Below are 26,363 nucleotides of genomic sequence, written 5' to 3'. Positions count from 1 at the left end.
CACTATAATCCTAATCAGCTTTTGCATGAAAAAGACTAATCTTTCCAGCCCTATTTAATATAAAAATTCTACCCTGAAATACTTACAAGTGTAAAAATTAGCCTTTCTTTCAGATCATGACATCATATTTCAGCTCAGTAATAATCAAATCATGAGAAACTCCATGTTTCTCAGGAGTTTCACCCATGTTTCTCAGTTCCCTTGGCACCAGTCCTGCTCCTCTCCCCACCCTGAACCAGGAGAAGGGATGCTCCTGTCATCCCACTGACCTTTTACTGAGCTGAGCTCCCCAGTTTAGCAATGCCATTGGAAGCCTGACATTCTGTTCAGATATTGCAGGGCAGGGGCAAGAAGGCCAAGATACTCTTTCCTGGCACAAAGGAAGAATGAGCACAATGTCTGTCCACATTTGGAGTATTTTATGTAGTCACACAGAGTTAGAATTGGCTGAAATACAGTAAAAATAATTAAATTCATTTTGAGAAATCTGAAACTGAAAGGAAACTCTGTTCCCATCAGGAACCTAACAGCCAAAAAAGTGTTTTGCTGAGCCTAATGAGAGACAGGAATGTTGTTTCACATTACACAGGCATGGGACATTGTCAGGACTGGCAGGTCTGGCTGACCACGTCCTCTTCGGGGGCAACTTCTCAGCTGACCTTGAGACACTGAGGTGCTGGGCTTTCCTTCCCATGGAAGAGAGACATCCTTTGCAGCCAGGAACCCCTGCCCAAAAGTGGAATTCTGCCTCCCCAAATCGCAAATGTCTGAGGATTGGTCTCAGATGAAAGCTGCCAGGACTGATGGCTCTGGCTGGCCTTGGCCTCCCAAGCAGCCCCCAAGAGACTGGGGTGGAAAGTTTTCCTCCCTGTGGAAACACATCCACCTGAAACAGTGGGGCTATTTCCTTTCCCTCATATGGAAAAGAACTGACACTCTTTTCCAGCAGCTCACGGAGGAAATTTAGAATCTACTTCCAAAATTCTATACATCCAAGGTTGCTCCCAGACAAGAGCATCCAGGACAGACAAGTCTGGCTGGTCTTGACCTCCGGTGGGCCACCTCACATCTGCACCAGAAACACTGGGGACATACTTTCCCTCCTGTGGAAAAGATCTGTCTTGTACTTCCTGATGTTTGGATTGACCTCTAAAATTTAATACATCAACGGACTGCTCCTAGACAAAACATGCTAGGACAAATGGGTCTGGATGGCCTGGAAGTTTGACACTCTGGCTTTAAGATATTAAAAAAAAAAAAAAAAAAAAAAAAAAAAAAGAGGGAGAGCGAGAGAAGGGTTGGAAGGGGCGGAGGCGCTGTGGGTGTCGGCGCTGTGACTCGCAGCCGAGAGCCGGCTGTGTGCAGCGCCGGGCTGCCCCGCTGTCCCGGCAGGTTGTCGTGCCCAGGTGGCCTGTGCCACCTGCTGTCACTGCTGCCACTGCTGTCACAGCATCGCGCCTCATGCATGATGCCCCGGCCACCCCCGCCAGCCCCGCCGTGCCGTCACTAGAGCCGTCCAAGGTAACGCTGCCGTCTAAGCCTTTTTTTTTTTTTCCTTCATTTTCCTCACCGTAATGTTTTTCATCTCCGACGCCTCTATCGCCGGTACGTTTTCAGAGCGCTAACTGCTTAAATGCGGGTTAGCCAGGTCGCTTTCTGCTGTAAGGAGAGCTGGCCGCGGTGTTTCACACAGACCCGCAGCCGGGCGCTCCTGCCCCTCAGGGCTTTCCAGTGAGAGGAGCCGCTCCCACGCCCGTTCCCGGAGCGGGGCCGAGCGGGCAGACCCGCTCAGCTCCCCGCCGCCCACCCTCCTGGGGGTGTGAGCGGAACGGCCGCGATCTGGGAGCAGATTCTGATGGGAATCTGCCATTTCGGAGCTGCCCGGAACCTCGGCGGCGGGGCGGCTGTTTCCCGGGCGGCGGGAGCCTCGGCTCCGGAGCGCGTCCGGGGCGCTCCCGGAAGCCGCCCGGGAACTGGGAGCGGCAGGAGCGGCTGTCCCGGCCCGGCAGCCGGCAGGGAACTGGGAGCGGCTGTCCCGGCCCGGCTCCTGAACCCGGCAGCCGGCAGGGAACTGGGAGCGGCTGTCCCGGCCCGGCTCCTGAACCCGGCAGCCGGCAGGGAACTGGGAGCGGCTGTCCCGGCCCGGCTCCTGAACCCGGCAGCCGGCAGGGAACTGGGAGCGGCTGTCCCGGCCCGGCTCCTGAACCCAGCAGCCGACAGGGAATTGGGAGCGGCTGTCCCGGCCCGGCTCCTGCTCTCGGCAGGGATTTAGGAGCGGCTGTCCCGCCCCGGTTCCTGAACCCAGCAGCCGACAGGGAACTGGGAGCGGCTGTCCCGGCCCGGCTCCTGCTCTCGGCAGGGATTCGGGAGCGGCTGTCCCGGCCCGGCTCCCGCTCCCGGCGTTGTTCTTCTCAGCGGGAACTGTTGTGCTCGGGACCGGCCATTCCTTTTGCCGCGGCTGCCTTTGGGTTGAAGGTTTTAGGCTGTTTCCAGATATAAAAGTGTCTGGAAACGCTTGCTTCGTCGAGTCAGCCCGCTGACCTGGGGTTTCAGCCGGTGAATAGAACTCTTATTTCACCGATAAACCCGCAGTGTGTTGGGCAGGGAAGATGCGAGATTAGAAGGGGTTCCGATGTCCCCTCGTTGTGTTGGGATTAAGGACCCAGCTCCCACCCCGGGATCACAGCGGGCTCCGCGTCCAGCCTGCCGTGGGGAAGCGTTGTTGGAAGCAGCTGTCCACACCTGCGGTCGGTCAGTCCCGGAGGATGTCCCGGAGCAGCTCCCGGTGCTCGGAGCACGGGGAGATGTGACCTCCATCCCCCTCCATCCCAGCCATTCCTCTGTGAGGAGCGGGGATCTTTGCTCCCGCTCCCTTGCACGGCTGCGCCTTCCAGGAAGAAACTTTAGGAGCTAAAAGGGAATAGCAAGGTCTGAAATGTTGGTATTGACAGCAGCCCGTGGTGAGATGTTTTTGTTAAATGTGGGGAGTTGTAATTAACAAAGCTTTCTTGAATGGAGTTAGAAAATAAGATCTTTTCCACAAAAGTAATTTGCGCTTCCTTCCTGTGTTGTTTTTGCATTGTGCACTCATAATGTTCCCGGGCATGAAGGGGACATGTTTTAGGGGTGGGTATGGTGGCACTGGGGTGGTGGCCTTGGTGATCCGGAAGGTTTCTGCCAGCCCTGATGGTCCTGTGTGATTTTGAAGTGCTTTGCCCTAGGACAGATTATTGTCCTGATTTTTGGATGTGCTAATGCCAACAGTGGGGCACCTCCACAGGATACTGTTGGTGAGGGAAGGGGGTACAGAGAAAGTGAATATTACAGCAAGGAAAGACTTTTCTGCCTTAAAAGACACCCTGGGTGCAATTGCTGAAGACATCTGTGGGTTTTTTTGTTTGGGTTTGTTTGTTTGGTTGGTTTTGTTTTTGGGAGGGAGATTGTTTTGGCTTTTTTTGGGTTGGGTTGGAGTTGGTTGGTTGGTTGGGGTTTTTTTGTGGGTTTTAAAATTTTGGGGGGGAGGGGTTTGGGGTGGTTTTCTTTTTTGTTTGTTTGTGTTTTTTATTTTTTGGTTTGGTTTGGGTTTTTTTGTTAATCAAATCATCTCCAAACTTGGAGCTTCTTGCTTCCAAATTAGCTTCCAGCACATGAATTTGAGAGCTGGCACCTGCCTTAGGAGCCCTAGGCTCTGGCACAATGTTTATTTGAGGGATTAGGGACTGCAGTTTGCCATCGCCATCACCAAAAACTGTGTCTCAAAGCCAAACAAAAATTACATCCTCATAAAAAAAAATAAACCCATGTAATGAAATTTGGGTTTCTAAGTAATGATCCCATTGCCAGTTGTCCTGCCAAGACAGAGTCTTTCTTGTACTTCAGACATAAAGCATAATGGATGATACAGAAATAAGTTATTTTTTTTTTCTCAGCAAGTATTTTAAATAAAATCTCTCATACCCTGCAGTCTGGTCCTGTAGCCAGGTGGCTCTCAGAGGGCTTTTTGTGAGCAGGCTGTCATCTGGAAGTTTCCACAAACTGGATTGAATTAACTGATTATTATGAAAAAAATAAGAAACTCATTAATTGACTTGAAATGACTTGTAGTTTTAGTGGGTATGATAAATTTTACCCTGAATTTAGACACAAGTATTTTTTAGCTGCATCTCTGCTATCTCAGTCCTTTGGCATTTGGAAGCTTAACTGGAGTGTGCTGGGTTTGTCCTTTGGCAGGTTTGTTTCCATCGGGGCCTTGCTTCACTGGGATGTGACACATGGAAACTTGATATTTAAACAGTTGGTAGGAATAAAGAGAAGAAATCAACAGTAATACGTCTAATTTTGGTTTGGGCTTTTTTAGAAGCATTAAGAATTATTTTGCTTTTTTGTTTTATTCAGGGCTCAGAAATGGATTCACCAGAGGGGGCCACCATTAGAAGTGAGCAGAAATTCAGGTAAATGGTATTACAGTTGATACAAAACTGTCTCTTAATGAAAATCTGAAACCCTTGTGGGAATAAACTACTGAATATTGAATACAAGAACAGCATCATGCCAGAAAACTTGAAATTATCCCAGGAGCTAGTTTCTTCACTGACCAAGTACTTCATGCTCACTCAAGTTGTTTATGAGGAGTAAACAATGAGAGGAAACAATTTGGGCTAGATGTAGCAGGAAGGCATGGGGCCATCAAACATATTTTATTTGTGGGCACTAGCTGGCAGCCATACCTGCATGTTAATTGCTTTGCCTGAGGCCATTTCAATTTGAACATTATAGTTTGGCCTACATAGTTTCAGATGATTGTGAATTAAGATGAGTTAATCATCTTTATTACCATGTTACCAGGAACTGAAAATCTGTAAAGGTAGTTTGGAAAGTCAGGGGAGTTCTGAGTTTCTGTACTGCTGAAATCCTTGTTTGTACAGAGTGATTTTGCTGTATGGTTTATATGCATTTTCAGTTATTTGCTGAGTAATCACGAAAGACAGATTTTCCTCACATTCCTCAGTGCTGGTTTATGCAGGGACTGTGGATGTAACACCAACACACATCTGAGAGGGATCTGTGGGTAGTAGTGTCAAAACAGTGAGGTGGATGAACCCTTCATCTGAACCTGCTGTCTTCACATATCCTACAGTGATCATAAATGAGAATAAAATATTCCACTTTTTACCAGAAAAAACCAAAAGTTTGTTTCCTTGGAATAGCGTGGCTTGTCCCTTTGAAATAGTTCTCCTTCTTCTTTATCACATATATATTAGTTCAGTCATTGGGCAATCTTTTGCCTACTTTTTTTCAAAATTTCATTGGAAATGGTGTTTGGCTTGCCCAGTGGCCTGGAAATTGGCGATTGTCAGTTTGGATCTCAGAGATAGCAGTGATTTGAAGCTGTTGCCTTTTTTGGGTGGCATTAACCATGCACATTTATTTGTCTGAAATGCCAAAAAGGCATGAAGGCTGTTTGTTGGTTCGGGGGAGGCCATGAGCTGCTGTGGCTGCCTATCTCATCCTGCTGTGTAGGAACAGAGAACTGTGTTCCTGCTGGTTTGTTGGTGTTTTGCAGAAACTTTAATGGCTCAGGTGAACTTCTGGAGTCAGTCCCTGAGCTCTTCAGACAAGCCAGGAAATGTTCATGTGGACAATGAACACTTTTGTTTTCTGTGTTTAAGAAAATTCTTAAAAAGTCTCATAAGAAAGCAGCCTCGGGACCTTCTCCTGGTGATTGGGACGGGGGTGAGTGCTGCAGTAGCCCCAGGAATCCCAGCTCTGTGCTCCTGGAGAAGCTGCATTGAGGCTGTCCTTGGAGCAGCTGAGCAGCTGGAGGTGCTGCACCCCGGGGATGTCGCTGAATTCCGGAAGAAAGTGATCAAAGAGAGAGACCTGCTTGTGGTTGCACATGATCTCATCAGGAAGATGTCACCAGTGAGTATGTTTATAACCTCTGTTGATTTCTAAGCCTACTTTGTGCTTTTGTTCTGTTACAAGGGAACATTTCCTCCAAAAGTTGGTTTTTTTATGGTGAAAATGGGAATTTTGTGAGTAATCATACTATTGTAAATGCAGGGCCACTGACGAAGGAAGGAATGATGAGGAGGACTTCATCTTATCAGAAGGCTAATTTATTACTTTCCAACACTATATTATATTAAAGAATACTATATTATACTATACTAAAGAATACAGAAAAGATACTTACTGAATGCTGAAGGGATAATAATGAAAACTCGTGACCCTTTCCAGAGTTGACACAGCTTGGCCCCAGTTGGCCAATGAGTCAAAACAACTCACACCAGAATCCAATCAAACAATCACCTGTGGGTAAACAATCTCCAAACACATTCCAGACACAGGAGAAACAAATGAGATAAGAATTGTTTTTCTTTTCTCTGAGGTTTTTCCCTGCCTTTCAGCTTCCCAAGAGAAAAACCCTGGGCAAAGGAATCATGTTCAAAGAATGTGAATGCCACAGTCATACAGCACATTGTACATTGTGGGGAGACTAAAAAATCCCTGAGTTTTAGTATAAGTTAGCAGTCATCAGAATTGATGCAAACAAGAGTCCTGACTATTAAATATTTGCTGTAATGTTTTTGAGATTGAAAGAGGAATTTCTAGATCTGTGGCTGTGAGTGGAGAGACCCTGTAAGCACAGGTAGGCCTTGAGCCTGCTGATGGCCTTGGGCCACACATTGTGAATCACCAGTGCAGATCACACTTCCCTGAGGACAGCCCACGCATGCCCAGTCTCACTCATCCGAGTTTTCAGAGGTTTTCAAATGGGGTTAAGACCTTTGCCAAGTCTTCCTTCTAGTTTAAATAATCTGGGTGACAGACACATTGCTAAGTGTAGGCTGGGGTGAGCCTCTCAACTGCTTCAGTGTGACAATAAGCCTGCATGTGTTCATAACAGATTTAATCATTAATGAAGTTTTCTCAGCCAGGAATGAAAACACAGAAACTGCTGCCCCCCCATCCCTCTTTATTCTATATCCCAGGGATATCCAGGATATACTGAAAAGCTGAATACTGATAAATTACTGGTGTGTCTGAATCCAGGGTAAGCTAATGTTAGTGTTGTTCTATTGTACTTGTGTTACAAGCTCTTGTGAGAAATCCAGACAATTGCTTGGAGCTACACTAAGTAGAGGCAAGAACCCTGGAACAAATTGAGATTAGTTTTGGGTGGTTTTGGTTGGTGTACTGTTCAAGCCCTCTTTTACAGGAATGCTTTGGCATGAAGTAGCCAGGTGGTGTGGGTTCCTGCGGGAGGCAGTTGTAACACAGCACATGAGCCTGATGCAGTGTTCCTCTCCTCTTTCCTCAGCGTACCGGGGACACGAAGCCCAACTTCTTCCAGGATTGCTTAATGGAGGTGTTTGATAATTTAGAGCAACACATTCAGAACCCTGTGGTTCTGCAATCCATCCTGAGGCTCATGGAGAGAGGCACAATGGTTCTGACTACAAACTATGATAATCTGCTCGAAATATTTGGTCAGCAACAGGGTAAACCTATGGAATCTTTAGACCTTAAAGATAAGGATAAGGTACGATGAGAGCAGTAAAATTATTAGACTTAATTTATGACAAGTCAGCACATAAGCTGCACTGAAAGATGTTTTCCTGTTCAAAGAGTCAAGACTAAAAGTTGTTAATTGTTAAAGCATGTCATTAAGCTACAGCACATGCCCAGACATTTCTTTTACATATCTGTTTATTCTGAATAATCTGGTAACAGTTTCCAAGGAGAATTTCAGTGGCGTGTTTGTCAGCCAGTTCCCTGCCATTTACTGGAAAAACCCACTTGTTATTTAACTTGTGTAAAGTCATTGTTAAAATTCCAAGTAGAATTTCACCTGGCTGGTAGTTAATTTGCTGTTCATACCTCTTCTGTCAATACTGCTGGAACTTGCTTCTTGGTTGAGTGGCTGTTTAGCCCAGAAAGCCAGAGACAGCTGGCTATCAGCCATCACCTCTTTGTTATGATTTAAAGCGAGCTGTGCAGTTGGTAATTACAATCACTTGCTGTAGGAAAGTGCAGAAGGAGTTGTTTCTGCTTTAAGTGGTTTTTAAGTCAGTTCAGCTGTATAGTTTTGCAGATTCATGGTGAGTGTGGTATATTATAACAAAAGGATGTCTCTTGCATGATGTGCTTTAGGTTCTGCAGTGGGCAAGGGGCCACGTAAAATATGGAGTTCTCCATATTCACGGCTTATATACAGATCCCTGTGGAATGGTGCTTGATCCCTCGGGATATAAAGATGTTACTCAAGATCCTGAAGTCATGGTTTGTATGATCTTTACAATTTTGACTATGTTTTGCCAAACAGTTTTCTTGTAATCTCTGCAGACAAGATATCTAAGGCTCTGTGGGATCATATAAATTAAATACTTGGGGACCAGAGGAACTGTTCAGAATTATTCAAGAAGATTGCTTTGTTGGCTGTGTAAATCACAAGCAAACCCCTCAGCTGGATGTCACAATTTGTATTTATCTCTGGAAAGAACAGGAGCCTCAAAATACTAGACACCAGGACAAGGATTCATCATTATATGATTGCTAGGTTTCTTAGGGGTTTAAACTGGTACCAGGATCCTGGACTTAATGTCATCTTAGCTGTCATAGGAAATCAAACATTTGGTCAGGAATATTCATTTTCCATATTTAGAGGTTGATTTACAATATTCTGTCACCCCAATTCTTTAAATTTAAATTCCCTTGCTGGCAACACTTACATGCCTATTTAAATTCCATGGAATGGCTTGGGTTGGAAGGCACCTTAAAGATCATCTTGTTCCAACTCCCAGATTTGTATGATAATCTTGCCCTTTTTTTTTTGTGTAGGAACAATGGTTTTTAAATGTCAGTTTGGCCTAGTCCTAAAACATTTGCTTTTTTCAGGTCACTAGTGAGGTTCTGCTCTGCTGGTCCTTTTCTGGCTGATGTGTTTTAAAAGTTCTGACCTTGGCTTTTGGCTGCTGAAGTAAATGTGGCTCTTCTTTCTTCCTGTTCCTTCACAGGAGGTTCTTCAGAACTTGTACCGAACCAAGTCTTTTTTGTTTCTGGGTTGTGGAGAGACTCTGCGTGACCAGATATTCCAAGCTCTTTTTCTTTACACAGTAAAGAACAAAATGGATCTAGAACATTATATGTTGGTGCTTAAAGAAAATGAAGACCACTTTTTTAAGCTCCAGGCAGATATGCTGCTGCATGGAATAAAAGTGGTGTCCTATGGGGACTGCTTCCAACAATTCCCAGAGTATGTCCAGGATCTGACTGCTCAAATCTGCAAACAGAGAAGTCCAGGTAATGTGGCCTCTTCCACAGCACAATCTGGAGCAGGTTCTGGGCAGTTTGCCCTGCCTGAGCACTGCAGCTGATCCAAGGCACTGACCTTGTGTGCAGCTTGTTGCTTGTGAGGGACATGCAGAGTTGGAGCACGTGGCCAAACTGTAACTAGATGGGGATTTTTTTTTGAAATCTGTGGATTTCGGAGGTCTGTGGATTCTTGCAAATTGAATCTTGAATTCTGGATTTATCTCTTTGTTAGTATTTGGTAAAGATGTTTACGTAACATATATTTATGATATGAACCACTTGAGCTTACTGAGTATTACATTGTCAGAAATCTGACTTGTCAGGAAGAGGGACTAAGAGAATTGAAGGGATTAGCTGGTCAGATAAGCTGGTTGAGCCACAATATCTGACTGAGCATAGAATGGGAAATTAAATCAGTGCATCCAGTAAGTGTTTGGTTTAGTACACTTAGGGTTGTGAAGAGAATGACAAGAAACAACAACTGTATGTCTAAGGAAAGAGATCTATTTAATGTTTTCCAAACAAGGACAGTTCGGTTTTGGTTTATCCAGAGAACAGAGGAAAATAACTAAATGACCTTGGGAACAATCACTATTTGACAGGGCTTCTGTTTATCACTTCAGTGAAACTGTTTTGTGTAAAATTATTCCCAGGTGGTGCATAGGAGGAGCCATTCTCTGAAAAGTGCATGTCCAAATTAATATCCTGAGTTTTGTGACTTGATGAATATTCCAATTAGACTGCATTATGTTTTTCTTTCCATGAAGGCTAGAAATTTTTTTTTTTTCATCAGAAGGACATGGAGCTGCTGAAAGTGGGTCCAGAGGTGGGCAACAAAGATTATCAGGGGTGGAGTAACTCTTCTTTGGATACAGGCTGCGAGAACTGGGGATGTTCAGCCTGGAGAAGGCTCTAGGGAGATCTTACAGCAGCCTTCCAGTGCCTAAAGGGCTCCCAGAGAGCTGGAGAGGGACTTTGGGAGATGTTTTTGTGATCAGAATGGTGAGGCCCTGGCACAGGGTGCCCAGAGCAGCTGTGGCTGCCCATCCCTGGAAGCATTCAAGGCCAGGCTGGACAGGGCTTAGAGCAGCCTGGGATAATGGAAGGTGTCCCAGTCCCTGGCAGGAGGGTGGAACTGGATGAGCTTTAACTTCCCTTCCCACCCAGACCATTCTGGGATTCTAAATACAGCCTTGCTGTTTTGGGATGGTGCATAAAAGTATAAAAACTTCCTGGATGCTCACATGTGTTGCTGATGTCTCTTACCCTTCTCTAGATGCTGATCGGGTGGACAGCACAACGCTGTTGGGTAAGTAATGCTTTTATTTTCACAGAAAGTTCCATAATCCTACCAACACAAGAAAAATATCCCTCTTATTTCCAAAGTAATTAAGTAATTACTGTGCAGAGCTCTGATTTAGCTCTGAAAGTTTCCTGAATGCTCTTTTTTACTCTCTGGTTTTCTTTCTGCCTAGCAGCAGGTAACTGGTGGCCTTTTCAGGTCTATCAAATGACAAATGACAGTACCTCAGAGTACTCTGGTGAATAATAACTTCATATACATTTTCTGGAGCTTTAACATGCTAACATCAGTGAGATTTTTGGCTTAGATTTCCGAATGCAGGTTTCCTGTTCCAAAAGCCTTCCTTAACGGGGTCAGGAAGAGTAAATCTCAAGGGTGTGGTACTGAAGGTGAATTTACAGCTGAGCTGTTCAGGTTGCTTTGTGATATTTCTGTGAATAGCCCAAGCAATAATTCATTCCAATTGATGGAGAAGTTATAGTGAAACAACTTGAAAAGATTCCACTCCTGAGAGATCTGTGCTGCTGCAGCCAACATCAAAATTGTAAAGAAGTATATTATTCAGTACTGCATGTAAGGGCCTTGGGCAGTGCAGGTGAAAACCCTGCTCTTTCCCGATCAAAAAGCACACAAGCTCCAAGACACTTGTGTGCAGGTGTAAAGCCAGAGATTAATTTTGTAATTTCCGTGAGATTTTAAACTTACTTTTCTCTCAACGAAGTTCATCAATCCCAACTTCAATCAAGTACAATTAGGCAGAACAGAAACCAAAACCTTCAGTACAATTTATTTCAGTCCCTCTTAACATTGCTTTTCACAGTCTTCTTTTACTAACTTGTTAGCACCATCTTTAGGTAGTTTTAGCACCTGTTTACTTGTAGTTCAGAGTACAGACCAAGAGGTATTATTGCATGTAATATCCCACAAGAGGATTATTGCATTTAATACCCCCCAGCCTTCTGCTTTTGAAGGAGTTTCTATTCCATTCAAGTTACCCTCCAGTTACGCTGTTTACGTACGTCCAACAGCAGCTTACACCAAGGATTTTTGCTGCAGACTTCAGGAGTGGCTCAAGTTAGGACCACTGGGGTGATCTGTTTCAACCCTCCAGCTCAAGCTGGGGCCTCTGAATAAGAGATCCAGACTCACATGTGAACTTCACAGGTGTTGAATTAGCTTTGGCAAAAGGCAGCTGAGTCCCTGTTGTGTCCCTAGAGGTCAGTTTTGGGGAGAGCTTGAGCCCAGACATTTTGCAGGGTTAGTGCTACATGTAATTCAGAATCCAAATATGAGAACCTCAGGGGACCAGGATTGTGTTTATTTTGCTAGCTGGTGCTTAGAATAAAAAGTACACCAAGCACATGGATGTAGCAATATTAATGTGTTTTTTTTCCCCTCTTTCACTCCAGGAACATCATGTGTGGACTGTGCTAAAAGGAAGTTAGGAGAAAGTGGTACCGATTCTCCTAAGAGGATCAAGCAGTCAGATATACCCACTCTTGAATGAAGAGCTGCAGACACCCAAAGCCCACCTCAGAAGCTTTTTAACAGTAGGTGTTTTACATCTGCTGCATGGAAAGTTTTGAGCTGGTATTTTCATGATTTTAAATGGAATAAAATTGTACATACTAGCTTTCTCTCTTCTAAAGCCATAAATGTGTCATGTGTAAAGCTTGAGAGTCAAATGAGTCACTCCCCTGGCACTGCCAGACCACTCAGACAGAACCTGCAGATGCAACTTCTCTTTGCAGCTATGTGAAATCACATGGACCAAACTCTTCCCCAGGTGAAGCCACCCAACATTTGAATCTGTCCAAAATGCCTTTGAAATAGAGGGATTTCAGTTCTCCCATCAGCTGAACTGCAGGTGGGTTTCTGGATTCTTCAGGAGTCTTGCAGGCTTCAGTCTCTGATCCCCAAGTCCTGAAGAAGAGTGCTGTCTGACATTTATGGAAGCCACAGCATGATGACCCCCCTGCTTTCCACTTCTGGCATGAGGATTTGTTTTTTCCTTTGTCTGGTAAGGCACAAGATCACCTGGGGAGGAAAGGCTGGAACAGTGCTGCATCTGCAGGGACAAGACTGCAGGGCTGGCACTCCCTGACCTCTCTGCAGTGGGTTCCTGTGGAAATACTTTAAACATTGCTACACCACAGACTGTGCTGCCTGCTGCCTTGGACAGCAGGTGATTCCTAGTGTGTAAGCTTGCCTTTGGTTGAACTGCTCCCACAGTGAAGGTGAGGCCCAGCAGTGCCTGGTATTTCCCCCACCTGCCTCATGCTGGCAGCAAGGCAGAACTGGCACTGCAGCTGCCAGCACTGGTAAGCACGTGTAGTTTTCCAGTCACCTGGCTCTCACCTCAGTGGCTGCACGAGAGCATGTCCAGGGCTGTTCTTTGTGCTGATGGTGTACCAGCATGGGTGTACCTGGCTGGGCTCAAGGATTGCTCCTGTCAGGTGTCCCTGCCTTCGGAGAGCAGGTCACAGTGTACTGGGGTTTTACAGGAGGGCCAGGGGTGGGTCTGGCAGGTCTTGCTCTCTTGTCACACAACCACCTCCTGCAGCGGCTGGTGAGTGCTGCTTTGGAAAGTGACTAATCAGGCTCTTGTGGAGCCTTATGATCAGCTCAGAAACTTCATGTGTTGTTTCACGCCAAGCAAAATCCATCACTTGCATTGGGTATTTATGACCCTCATTACTACCATCATTTAAACCCCAAAGTCATGCAAATCCTTATCACGTGCTTGAAGCCGGGGCCACAGTAGGAAATCCCAGCCCTCCCCTTGGTAAGGATCAGCTCACACCCAGCACTGGTGATTCTTCCCTTGTAGATATTGCTGAACTGAAGCTTGTCCAGCAGCCTCCTCTCTTGAGGGCCATCTAGAATATCCTCAAAAGCAGAAGAGTGAGGGGTTGTTTTATCTCCTAATTAATCTCTTTCCAGATTCTGAAATAAGGCACTGATACTGACTCATGCCTCAGAGTAAATTATTTTATTCAGTGAAGTGCAGCAATAACACAAGTATTTGATAAACATCTATATTCCTGTGAAACACATTACACTCCTGCCCAGACAAATCTTGCTCCCTGAGGCAGGATCCTCACAGGCCTGGCACAAGACCAGGGCTCACAGCACATGACAAGGCAGGCATGTGTAAGCAACCTCAGGACAAAAAGAACCTGCTCTGTGAACTCAAGATAAAATTATTAACAGCCACAAACCAAGGGAAACTCTTCAGCACACACAGAAGTGGAACATAAGCCAGGTAAAGTGATTCCAGCTTTCAGTTTTCTTTACCCAACTTCATTAACTTCAGATGAAAAATTCATTAACTTCCATCTGCTTAGATTAAAAACAGCCAGCAAAGTAACTTCAGTGTACTGGAACAGCTACATAATAACATTACATTTTATTTTAATTATATATATATGTGTATTTCATTTGCCTTATTGCATGACTCATTCTTTCCACTTCTGTACGAGGTGAAATAGTTCAGAGGTGAATTTTTTCAAGGTTACATCACAGCTTTAGAGCTGCATCCCAAGTTTTTGTAGTTAACTAACACTTGTGTAAGGCTGCAGTGGAGAACTGAAGTCTGATTGTCACAGAAGTCACCCAAGATAATGAACACACTCCAGTACCTTACTGTTTTAGAAATGAGACAATCATCCTATTCTGAAGGCAAATAGAGGCAGCTATAATGCAAAAGGTTCTGACTGGAGCAGTGAGCACCTGAACAGCATGCTGGAACTGTGGACTTTTCCTAAGAAAAACAGGAGGCTTGTTCTTTGGGATACTCAACTTATGGAAATGAACCTGCAGCACTTCTTACATCCAAAATATTTGGAATGAGAGCTGTGGGTACCAGTGTGCACACCACAGAAATAGCCTCGGGCTCTCACTCTTTAACAAAACTGCATCAAGGAGTAGCAGTTGATTTCCTTAATATTTTGCAAAACTGCTTCACTTGAAAAGTGACATTTCCCTGTCAACCTCTAATAGCCCCATTCAAACTCAGGTTTGTAACAGTCAGCTGTAAGCCCAGTTCCTGTTGTCACCTGGCCCTGGTAGCATCCATGCACTACTGGAAGAGAGAACCATGGCTGGGCTTCTCTGCTGCGTCCTGCTCTTCCTCCTCTGGGTACTCGGTAAGATCCAGGGTCAGGACTTGGCTGAACATAATGTCATTGTGCTGAGAAGAGGGAGGATCACACCATGTAACACACTTCTGGTACTTGAAATAAGCATTTCATAACTATGAGATGCAATCATGAGCTGGAGTTCCCCAAAGGATGTTCCCCAAGGCCAGGACCTGCACAGCAGGACACACCCTGCCACCTACTGTGCGCCTGGTTCACTGGAGCAGCACTTCAGGTGTGACCCAGCACTTCAACACCCCCATGTGCATTATTTGCCATGACTAATTGTTACCTCAGGACACACGCCAATCAGTGCATCTGCCTTGCAATAAAACTCTTCCTTCAGGGAAATGACTATCATTTGGAACTGTTCGTGTGCCTGTTCTCTAATGAAACTCGAGACCTTTGGAGAGAAACCAAATATTTCAGTTAGTTCTGGCAACCTGAAACAATGCTGTGATTAGGGAATGGTGAGGGAAGAACTGAACTGTGCGAGCTGCAGAATTCCATCATGATTGCTAAAATGAGAAATAAACCAGTTTTAAAAGCCAGATATTTTGCAAGGTTTTAAGACAACTCCTCAGGTGTGCTGCTTTTTGAAAACATTTAAGAAAATAATGGTTTATTCCAGTGAATAAAGCTATAAAAAGACACCAGTGCCAATGAATAACAATTTTACTTTATGTAACTAGAAAGGAAGGTGGAAATCCCTAAGTAAGTTTTTTTTAAAGCATAAAAAGTTTGCTACTGGCCATATAATAACCTTAAATTAGTTCACTGCAGACAGCAGCAAGTTTCTCAATGATAATGCAACTTAAAGGTACAAAATTCAAGTTATTAACTGGTGAGATTGCTAATTCCCACAATATAAATTAAATGCTGCGTAGAGGAAAACCAGTAGCTTTTTAGTGAGCCCTTTGCCTGCACACTTCTCGATCTACATGACATGGAAATTAATTTTTTACTGGAAGAACTGTTAGTTACAAACTTCACAGTAATTTCAGAGCATAGTTCCAATTAGCGAGAGATCTGCTTTAATACATCATCAATCTGAAAGAATGGAAAGAAACAGATTAATTTCTTAGGATAAAAAATAGTTACCAGTAACAATCTTTCACAGATTAGCTAATATTAAATACTGCAGGTGAGCAAAACTATGTCTGAATTGAGTAATCCAGGTGCATAGAGACAACATCACCTCTTTGTTTCCAGTGTTTTGAGAAGAATGGTGCTCAGCACATCCTCAGGTGTAAAAGGGACCTCTCTACAGCCAGGCAGAATGAGCCTCCTCAGAGAGGCAAAGTGCCTAGTGCACTCTATTAATCATTATCAACATCCCAGAAATCCTCACCTTCACACAATGTGTACAGGATTGGGGCACGTCTAACTGCAACAGGAACTTATTTGGATTAGTAAAGTCATCCAGGTGACAAGCAGGTAAGGGTCCATGCCCAGCTCCAGAGAGAGCCAGGAAACACACCAGCTAGCCACCCCAGACAGCTGCAGAGATGGGCGGTGCTCATCACCTGACACGCCACAGCTTCCACAAAAAGCAGAAAAGTGAACTTCAGGAATAAAAGGTCTTAACAGCAAAGGAACACCTGGAGTCAGCCTGCACTGCACCAAGTCACCAGCCCAGAGACATCTGAGCCCAGAAAAAATAACACATAGAAAACACAATACTCATATTCAACCAGAATACATCATCTTAGAGTGGTCCCAAGTGAGACTCATAAGCAGAGCAGTATCTGATAGAAGCTCAGCTCACAGAGGCACTGTTGATGTGTAATCTTGTTTTTAACCATGTCACTGAGCGCCAAACCCCCAAACTTCCTCAGGAATCTTCATTATAGCCCCACTACATTCCATCTGATGCTGCTGAAACACACTGCACCAAGTTAAAACAACCCTGGGGCCTGGGTAACTCTTGTGGACTTGCATCCCAAGGACTATTTAGAGAATTCAGGTTCAGGAACCTCTCAACAGTGAGTCAGTAATCTCCAAGAAGGAATTTAATTCTATCTAGGAGGCACAAGAACTTTCCACCTATCTATTCCAGAGGTACCCTCCAAGCAAAATCTGGGGTACTTGGCACATCACAGTTAATGCCATCAGTGGAAAAAACAAAATATTTGGTGTTTAAATAACTGCTTTTGTTTGTTAGGCTCTACCAAGACTGACATTAACAGTAATGCTAGTAGAAATACTGTTCTGAAAAAGAATGCTTCCACAGAAGAAAATCCAGGCATATGTGGAGAGCTTTAGGATTCCTCCCTACAAAAAATTCCCCTCTTCTGAGCCTCGTCCTCCCAGGGGCTGCCATCCACAGCTACATCTCTGCTGTTTGTGCTCCAGCCTTGGATGTTGTTACATTGAGCAGTTACTGGCAAAAAGGGAAAGAGAAATTAAGAGGGCAGGAAGGTGTTTTAATCAAAAAAAGTCATGTGACTAAAATGACTGGAGCAACAGCTTAATTGGTGCTAATGTAAAAATAGTTACGAAGCCAATTCCATTAACACTCCAGTGACAGAACGACTTGGTTTCCACATGCAGACACACTCCTTGCTGCTTCTTGGAGCCAAGGGAGCTCCAAGGCCTTACCAATGCCAAGCAGCACAATTCCCAGGTGCCCTTCCAGGTCAGACTGTGCCACATGGGGTTACACAACACACCTGCACACTCCTCACCTCCTGTCACCTTCACATTTTAGAGACCAATCAAACATGGTTGGATTAAGGAATTTAATTTTTTCCTGTATCTCATAGACTCATTACTTCAGTCCTAAATCCATCTAATTTAAAACACATTCAGTCAGGCTAAACAATCTCTGTATCCCAACACCCTGCAATAGATGTAGCCACCCTTTTACAGAAGGTACCAGATATTGTTGGTAAAAGAGCAACTTACTTTATCAATGTTTGTATTGTCCAGTGCAGCATCTATCTCATCCAAAATAAAAAAAGGAGCTGGACGAAAGCTGTAGAAGGCAAGACAGTATTTTGCATTGAGATACCAAAATATTAATCAACATTCTAATTACTTATTGCATAAATAAAGTTGATAGTATTTTGCAATATTATTCTTATATTTATTGTAATTAAATAATTAGGTATCATTTAACATTTAATATTAAATAGATAGGAAACTTAATTAACAGTTAATATTTTTAATTAACATGAAATTCTACATTAAATATGTAAAGTCATGACAGAAAAAGAATAAGAACTTCAGCAATGCTTGAACACTCCCTTAGCAGAATTTTTAACATATGTATAAGCATAACACCGTGTCTTTCTATCACCTACTTGGCCAGACACTTGGAGAATACCCTAACACTTTTTTTTTTCCCCCTGGATAGTTCCAGAACAGTTCTTTTACCTGTGTACAGCAAACACCAGAGCCAGGGCTGCCACTGTTTTTTCCCCTCCTGACAAACTGTCCATGGGCATAAAGCGCTTGCCTGGAGCCACGCAGTGAAAGCCAATGCCTTCCAGATAGGGCTCCTCAGGATTTTCTGGACTAAGGAAGGCCTAGAAACAAATACATTTAATTGTTAATAGTGGGATTTATCAAATTATTTAGATGGGTATTTTTTAGGGTTAAATACTGCTTGAGCTAGAGAGGAAACCAGTGAGTTTGCTTCCCTTTTAGGGAAGCTGTTCATCCATTCTAAGAGCAGCAGTATCCAGTTCCCAGAGAAAACAGCTTTGTTAACAAACCAGGAACCAAGAGGCTCAGTAACAAAACCAGTATGGAAACGATGCCACATATTGGTTATTCCCAGACTTTCAACTACTGAACAAACTTGATTTAATCACCTTTTATGTAACTGCTTTGATTTCTAAAAATTATTAAAATATTAGACTTTAAAAGCAGATTTCTTCTTTTTTGGCCTGGAAGAGAATATATTTGCAAAATTGCCTTTTTTTGGTGAAAGGTTAGCTTTACAGAACCTAGTTTTGAGCTGGACAAAGACTTGCTTGCATTAAAGTCTTTTTTTGTACTTTGATCCTTGGTTCCCAGGGACAAAATTTAAAAGCATTATTTTAAAGGAACCACCATTTTTCCTAACCACTAAAGGTATGATGGGTAAGATCTTCACTAGATGGTTTATTTTTCTCATTGATAGAAGAGACAATAAAATAACACAGACGACTCCTCTGCACAAGTGGAGACAGGCAAGAGAAATTTCCTTACTTAACCTACATTTCAAATGTCTCCTCTCAGATCACAAACATCATGGAAGAAAACCACACCAACACACAACACGCTGAAGAAAACCACAAAGTCTTAAGACAAACAAGAGTTCAATCCTTCAAACATTCCACAGTCTATGGAGTTTGACATAACCAATGCATTTGGGAGTTCCCTCTTGACTTTTGGTAGTAGCACAGGAACGGTAACAATGAAAATTGTGAGACAATTTTTCTACATGTTTCTTGAAAGTTGCAAATATGTCTGTTTATGTTTTCTAAATATGTAAGTGGGGCAGAAGGTGCTTCAAGACCTTGTACAAAACACAAGCACTAATTTATGATTTTCAGTTGTCTGTACTAATGCTTATTAGAGTAACTTGATGTGCAAACCAATGTTATTTTTAACTGAAGTATTCAATTACATTTCACACTTGTGTTCTGATGATTTACAAGTCTGCTAAAAGCAGAGGTAAACTAAGCCAAGCTGAATAGTCCTCAGGTTTGCTCACAAATTACCTCTCTCTGTCTAATGTCAAGCATACTTACCTATTCCTTCCCTGACCCTGAACTTCTGTAAGTCTTTATTTCTGTGATTTTCTTCTTAAGGTCTGAGACTGTCTCTGGAAACCACAATTGCTACTTTATTCTGGGAACAAAGCATCCAGTGTGGCCTTTAAGGCACAGCCCGTGCACACAACCCACCTGGGCACTACTGTTCCTGCAAAGCTTCTTGTAGATCCTGTCAATGGCAATGGAGGCATGCTCAAAGCACCGGCTGAACAGGTCATATCTCCTTTTTTTCACCTCTTCAAATTCCTGTTTGCATATTCTGGCCTCCTTTCTGCTGTTCTCAAAAGCTATGGGAAAAAAATAAAATCACAGGAATTACTCCTTAAGAAGAAACAAATATATACTGGGTACCATGAACAGCATCAAAGAAAATACTTATGGCAGAGAAAGGAACATACCAATATAGTGTGAGTTTCCCTCCAAAATTCAAATGGAAGACCCACAAACCAGCAAAGTTGTGATGTATTCAATCTGCTCTGTGTCACATTTGTCTGGAGCAAGGAACAATACTGTTATCCTAATTCCTTCTGGGAACCAGGCAGCCCTAGGCAGCACCAGTATTGATGTGGTACAGCTCCAGAACCCCTTAAGTTTCTGACATTGTTAATATCCTCAAAACTCTCTGGAGTTATTATTTTGCAGAAATACTGATGTATTTTGCAGACATGCTCATGTATGAGTTTTGGACAACATACACAGTTCCTTCAGTTATGTAACAAAAATGTAAGCAATTTTAACATTAAAGTCAGTACTTCTGAAAGCTAGTAAAAAACCCTTTATGATGTCATGTGGGGAACAAATATCTTCCCAATCAAACTGTATTTTGACAAACTATACTCAAGTATATGTTAACAAATTGTTTACATATAATTAAAAAGATAACTGTGGATAAACACTTGAGCACAAAAAATACCTTAATATCTGAAATGGACAAAGCCAGCAGGACCAACCCCAAGAAGAGGAATTTCAATTAGGGTGGAATCACAAAAGTGACTGACATGAAAGACTCAGTGTTACCGTCTATTGATTCTTGGAACTTGTCCCGAGCTATCAGTAACTTCTCTCCTGCTCTCAGGTTTGGAGCAGCTGTCTTCATTAATGTGACCTCTTTAGATTTGATTTCTTGCTGCATTTGCTTCACTTGATCCTCTATATCTTTATCAGATTCTAGTTCCTAAAGAAAAAAAAAAACAAAAAAACCAGAACAATCTGTTTTTTTGCTTTTAGGCCAAGACATTTCAGTACATGTAGCAAGCACTCATGGTTCCTGAAACAATTATCCCACTCATTAGTAGCTTTAACTTGAAACACAACTGAAAACACCACCCAGGTCTTATTTCTTGCAATGAGTCTACCAGGCCCTCACTCTTCTTCCCCAAGACCTTTAAAAACAGGAAGCCAGTAATTTTCTCTCAATTCCCTTTTTAAAACACAACACAGCAGCAGGATTAGTGCTTCACTCACTGATTTTTAAAGTAGAGGTTCTCAGTGAATTCTCTGAGATAAGTTCTACTGATGACAGATCCATCCTCTGTTCTGTGCTTAGACTCTGACATTTAACTATTTTCCTCAAGATTGAAAAGGAAAAAAAAATTACAAAACCTGCTGAGAAAATGTGACCTAATGGGCTGTTAGACAGGGAATGATGGGAAGCATTGGTCTCCGCAAATACCACAAACAGAAGGTAAGCAACCCCCCACAGCCACCCTTGGGTTCTGGAGTTTTGAGCCTTAACATACAAAGCTGGAACTTCGAGACAGAAGGTGAAAAAGAAAAAAAAAAAATCAAGGTTAAATTAAGTCTCTCTATTCCATTTCAGTGGTTAAGGTAAGCTGTAAGTTAAAGCCAGTTCTATGGGAAACTGACCTATCTAGAAATCCCACACATCAATGCTACATCACGAGTACAAAACCAGAGCACACAGAGACACGCACTTCAGCTTAGCAGTGGTTTTACCAAGTGTCACTTAAAGACTAGGGTGAAGAACAAAATAAACAACAAATGAAATACCTTTCAACAAAATAAAAATCAGACACTCCATCTCTAATAATTTCAGACAAAAGATTACCTTTAAGTCGACGTCTAGGGTGCTGTAGTCTATCTGAATTCCCTCTTCCCTTTCATAGATCCCTGATAGAGTCTGGGTGCCTTCTATTTCAGCTCCTAGCTGTAAGATGAAGGACATTCCAGTTCAGAAGTACAACAATTAACTTTGAAACTGTAAAGCCAATTCATTTAAAGGTTTTAAAATTAAGAGTGGTAATATGGTACGAGGTATACGTAACCCATGGCTCTTGCCCTGGCCCAAATGGAATGAACAGTTAAGATCTCATGAGCCTAATTAACACACACACCTGTTAAATGAAGATGAAACATCTGCTAAACACAGCTTGAAGCTATGTTAAAAGCAGCAGCAACCTGTTTATTACATTTTTAAAACACTACATACTGTAAATCTCCTGACTGGAAAGATGTACACTCACTGATACCTCAATCCCTTCCAAGGGAAGGCTGAACTGTGTAAGCTGAGGCATTTCTTCCACTCAAACTCAATAGAATCAAGGAGCTTCTGTGTAGCACAAGCAGAATCTTGTACTCCCTGTCACCTAAATTTCAAACAGTCATATTCCCTCAAATGAAACATGTCCTATCTCTCATTATTAGACCCCTTTCCCATCAAGATTTTTTTCTCAGCACCAAATCTCGCTGTTCTTCTCTGTGAGGCTAATTAAGAATCCACATTGTCATTCCTTCTGCTCCCTTCCTTGGTTTCCTCTCTTCCTTATTCAGAAACAGTGAGAGCCAAGTTCTTACATCCTCAGATCACTGTTCTTTGCCTTCACAGACTGCCCACCCCCCCTCACTGCCTGCATTTTGTCCACTGCCCAGTTCACACCTATCCTCCAGCAAAAATACTTTTCTAAGGAATGGGTTCAACAAGACTCCTTCCAAATTCACACACTTGTTCTAAGTTCTTCAAAACTCACAGCTCATTTCTTTTGTAACAGTGAAGAAAGTTTATTTCTCCACACAAGAGGTATGTTGGAAAAAGAGAGAAGATGGAGACAAATAATAAGGAGCAGCCATCGGATAGAAGGAATGTTTCTATTTTAGCCTAGCCCTGATTTTCGTGAATATCTACATCCACTGAAGACAAAAGGATGATTTTATATACAGCATTTATATTATGGATGATAGAACAAATATGATCTCAACCCTTGCACTTGCCATATTTATTTACATTTCTGAGCTGACCCCTGTGTATCCTCTTACTTATCTTCATACCAATTTTCTTGTACAACAATTTTATATATTTCACAAGAGTATGTTTCAAGCATAAGCAAAAATACTTGCAAACAGTATTTCTGTCTACAAAAATAAAAATAAATCCTTCTTTTGAATGAAAGAGACCTGATCACACCTGATTTGAACATTACTAGGTAAAAGAAACAGTCCTGTAAGGAAGGAAAAATTAAATTCATGAGTAAGTGCTCCTCCATGATATTTATCTTCTGTAAATTAAGTACCTCTACTTCACTGATGTCATCCAGTGATCCAGACAGTAACTTGATTTTCAAGTCCTGCACCTTGCATTCAAGCAGCAGATTATGTCCCCTTAATCTCATCTCTTCCAGTGAGGTTTCTAAAGCTGTAGCTTCCCTCTGCAACTTTGTGGCTTCTCTACAGGCACAAAAGGCACAAAACAACTCAAGAGTGGAAACATCACTGCTAAGAACATCCACAGAAAAACAGCATGAAAAACACAGCAAAGCAGATTCCAAGCACCAAGAGGCCTGTTTCCTCTTCAATAACCCCCATCATAAAGGAAACATAAAGGAAAATAAATGGTACTTCTGCCATCCCCTCCATTCTCCCAAATTACTCCAGAGGGAGCCTCAGTCTCAGCACATTGCCAAGTTCACTCAAAAGCCCATTCAAATACCCATCTTTCCTAATTACAGACCATCTCTGTTCTGTTCAGCTCTAGTGAACATGTATGGAGATTTGATCCTTTAATATGTAACCAAGTATCTTTTATCATTACTGTCCCTGAAACAGCTTGATTCTTTACAACCAGTTCCTCTGGTAGCATCAAGTTACCATCAGCAAAAACACTTAAAATTATACACAACATAAATTAAGAGGCATACAGTCATGAGTTAATAGAAAATTCCACAAGTTTACATAACCATAGTGTGCCACTGTGATGGGGTTTCTAAACACAGCAATGACTCCTGATTAAGGGACATCAGCAATAAGCAAGCACAACAGAACTGAAGTTCACTGTCCACAAAGGAGCTGATTTAATGCAATAGCAGGAAAAAATATAACCTGAAGTTAGTAAGTCTGGAAAAATAACAATGAAATTGAAAAAATAAAAGTGTTCCCATTAATCAGACCCTCTGTACAACTCAAAATGAACTATGAAACTATGAGAGAGCTTCACATGCTGCCAATCAAGCTGTAAGCTACTACATATTCACCACAACAGATGAGAGATTTGTGGTCAGAGATCACAGTGAGACCCAAAACTAGGTGGATAATAAAATAATTAATTCTGTATGGTTTATGGGATAGCCCTCTTGAAATACTCTCCTTCACACACTGATTTAGAAACACTGTTAAACTAAGGCACACTGTAGATGCAAATCACTATAATAAATCTTTCACAAGAAAACAAAACAAGATAAATCCAAACATGTGATCAACTAAGTCCCTTCTAAATATTAACCTGTCACCATGACATTTTTATGAAAATCCTTTTGTCAGGATTTTCTTCTCCTGACAAGCTGAGGGCCTCAGGAACAAATGTAAACAATTACTATCTGCTAGTGTGGAATGCAACAGCTGCTTCCTTGATTGGTCCATGCTGGATGTTTCTACTTAACAACCAATCAAGGATGCAGCTGGTCTCTGACTCTCTGGGAGTCACAAGCCTTTGTTATACATTCCTTTCTATTCCTGTCTCTCCTTCTGATGCATCTTTCTCTCTGTTCTTTTTAGTATAGTTATAGTATGGTTTTTTAAATATAATATATATCAGAATATAATAAACCAGCCTCCTGAAACATGGAGTCAAGATTTCTCCCTCCCTTCACCCAAGTCCTGGCTGCCCTGAAGACTACATCATTATCCCTTTAATGATCTTCCCAGGAGTAGGAGTAGGAGTTACCTATTAAGAGTTAACATCGTCTTTCTGAACTCCTCAACTTCATTTTGGCTTTTTGCAAGCTCAGCTTTGTGATCACTTAGTCTATCCTTAAGGTGTTGCTGCTCCTCCAAAAGTTCATTCACTTTTTTTAGAAGCTTTTCCTCATCCTGCATAGAAATTTAGATTGTTAACCTCCCACCAAGAATCTAGATCTGGAACCTCTACTATACAGAAAGAAGGAGTTAAACCTGTTTCATTCAGAAGTGTTACAGAGAAGATCTGAAAGGCACTGGGGAGGGGGGTTTCCCCCACTTTGTGGCAGTTTTATACATGTCACTTTTTGTTTTTTGTTCACATATCTTCTCCTTTCCTTGTCTGTGAACAAGCACAAGCCTGTTTCTTTAACAGCCACCATCACTGCAGTACAGGATAAAGAACACTCTGAAGGAGGAACCCATACATATTACTTCAACTAAAAGCCTAAATTGGTTTCATAGCATTATTTTAAATGTATTAGTGGCTGTAGAGTAGCTTAAAGATGTAAAGCACCAGAGTTGCTTGCTCTTACTCATTAAATCCTTGCTGAATCTGAGCCACATGCTGCTGGTTTAATCTACAGTTGCATGTTGCCTTTTCATACGAACAGATTACCTGAACAAAATATAATACCATACAGACAGTAATCCAAAACTTAATTTTTAGTAAGCTTATTTTTAATCATAAATAAGCATCCAAATATGGCAGTTTCTTCCAAGGTTAAAATGCAATATGCATCTGCATTTTTCTAAGCAATTACAAAGTCAACCCTGAATTAACCCCTTGAAAAATTAATCCACAGCATCAACTACATTTATTCACAATTGGAACTGAGAGGAAAGAATGTACTGAATTACAGAGGCAGAGAAATTGTTTTTACTATTACCTTCTGTAGCTTGATAATCTCAGCTTCATCTTTACGAATTGTCTCCCTCAATTTGCTGACTGAGTTTGTTAATTTTTGTAGATGATCACGATTATACTCCAGCTGAATGTTCAGTCGAGTCCTCTGATTTTCAAACTCCAGTCTAGTCAAGGTACAGGATTTAAAACCATTCCTTAATTAACTGTGACTGGACTCTGTTTAGATACCATTACTGTATCTTCTATGTGAACACAAAAATCTGCATTACACTGATTCTACTACACCACATCCTGTGAATATATGGGAAATCACAAAGACACAGTGATACTGGTTAAACAAATACAATATAGAATATAGCCACATCAACATGGAAAGTGACACCTGAACTTCAACTATCAGTTCATTTTAACATTCTCCTTCTAAGATACACATCTGTGGTGCAGTGACATGTGTCTGTGAGAGAAACACTAGCTGAGGTTGCCTGTGAAAAACTAAAGAACCTGTCTTCCTTATGAGAATATGTTCCTATGCCAAACACCTGCATCCTAAGTTTTCCTTAAGATTTATTCACACACGAGTGACCCTTCAAGCTATTCTCTATCTGGGATAGTGCCACTTTTCAATGTGGGTATTAGAAAACTGTTTTTTATTTTTTTACAATAGTGCTACCAAGAGAGTAAATGTTACCTCTCAAGTTTGTTGCAGACTGTCTAACAAACCCAAACCACAGCAGTGATCTAACTAATCCTTGTCTAACTAATCTACAGCAGTGGCCTAACTAACA

At 42.2% G+C, this 26,363-nt stretch overlaps 2 protein-coding genes across 8 annotated transcripts in view; one reads left to right on the top strand and one right to left on the bottom strand.

Annotated features, from left to right (window-relative positions):
- Positions 1-1,294: 1,294 nt before the first annotated feature.
- Positions 1,295-12,256, top strand: FAM118A (family with sequence similarity 118 member A). 6 transcript variants are annotated; one of them, XM_038153281.1, is made up of 9 exons: positions 1,940-2,937; positions 4,231-4,297; positions 4,396-4,451; positions 5,670-5,922; positions 7,325-7,546; positions 8,158-8,286; positions 9,021-9,306; positions 10,595-10,627; positions 12,031-12,256. In XM_038153281.1, coding segments are annotated over exons 1-9 (1,146 nt in total). In that variant the 5' UTR covers positions 1,940-2,935; the 3' UTR covers positions 12,129-12,256. The 6 variants fall into 6 exon arrangements, with proteins under 6 accessions (XP_038009210.1, XP_038009209.1, XP_038009213.1 ...); XM_038153285.1 differs by having other exon boundaries at positions 1,940-2,960; XM_038153282.1 differs by lacking the exons at positions 1,940-2,937; positions 4,231-4,297 and adding an exon at positions 1,295-1,521.
- A 1,017-nt stretch (positions 12,257-13,273) lies between these two features.
- Positions 13,274-26,363, bottom strand: part of SMC1B (structural maintenance of chromosomes 1B) — a 30,906-nt gene continuing 17,816 nt past the window's right edge. The window contains exons 16-25 of one of the 2 annotated variants that reach the window (XM_038153271.1): positions 25,601-25,742; positions 24,700-24,845; positions 23,054-23,207; positions 21,595-21,693; positions 20,544-20,700; positions 19,659-19,813; positions 18,139-18,290; positions 17,668-17,737; positions 15,053-15,163; positions 13,274-14,813 (exon numbers count right to left, since the gene is read on the bottom strand). In XM_038153271.1, the coding sequence (XP_038009199.1) occupies positions 14,703-14,813; positions 15,053-15,163; positions 17,668-17,737; positions 18,139-18,290; positions 19,659-19,813; positions 20,544-20,700; positions 21,595-21,693; positions 23,054-23,207; positions 24,700-24,845; positions 25,601-25,742 (1,297 nt within the window). In that variant the 3' untranslated portion in view covers positions 13,274-14,702. The remainder of the gene's footprint in view (positions 14,814-15,052; positions 15,164-17,667; positions 17,738-18,138; positions 18,291-19,658; positions 19,814-20,543; positions 20,701-21,594; positions 21,694-23,053; positions 23,208-24,699; positions 24,846-25,600; positions 25,743-26,363) is intronic. The other variant, XM_038153272.1, reaches the window with a different exon arrangement.

This window comes from Motacilla alba, chromosome 1A (assembly GCF_015832195.1).
Source record: "Motacilla alba alba isolate MOTALB_02 chromosome 1A, Motacilla_alba_V1.0_pri, whole genome shotgun sequence".
Classification (NCBI taxonomy): domain Eukaryota; kingdom Metazoa; phylum Chordata; class Aves; order Passeriformes; family Motacillidae; genus Motacilla; species Motacilla alba.
The sequence above is the reverse complement of the archived record's forward strand: the minus strand, read 5'-3'. Positions and strand labels throughout refer to the sequence as shown.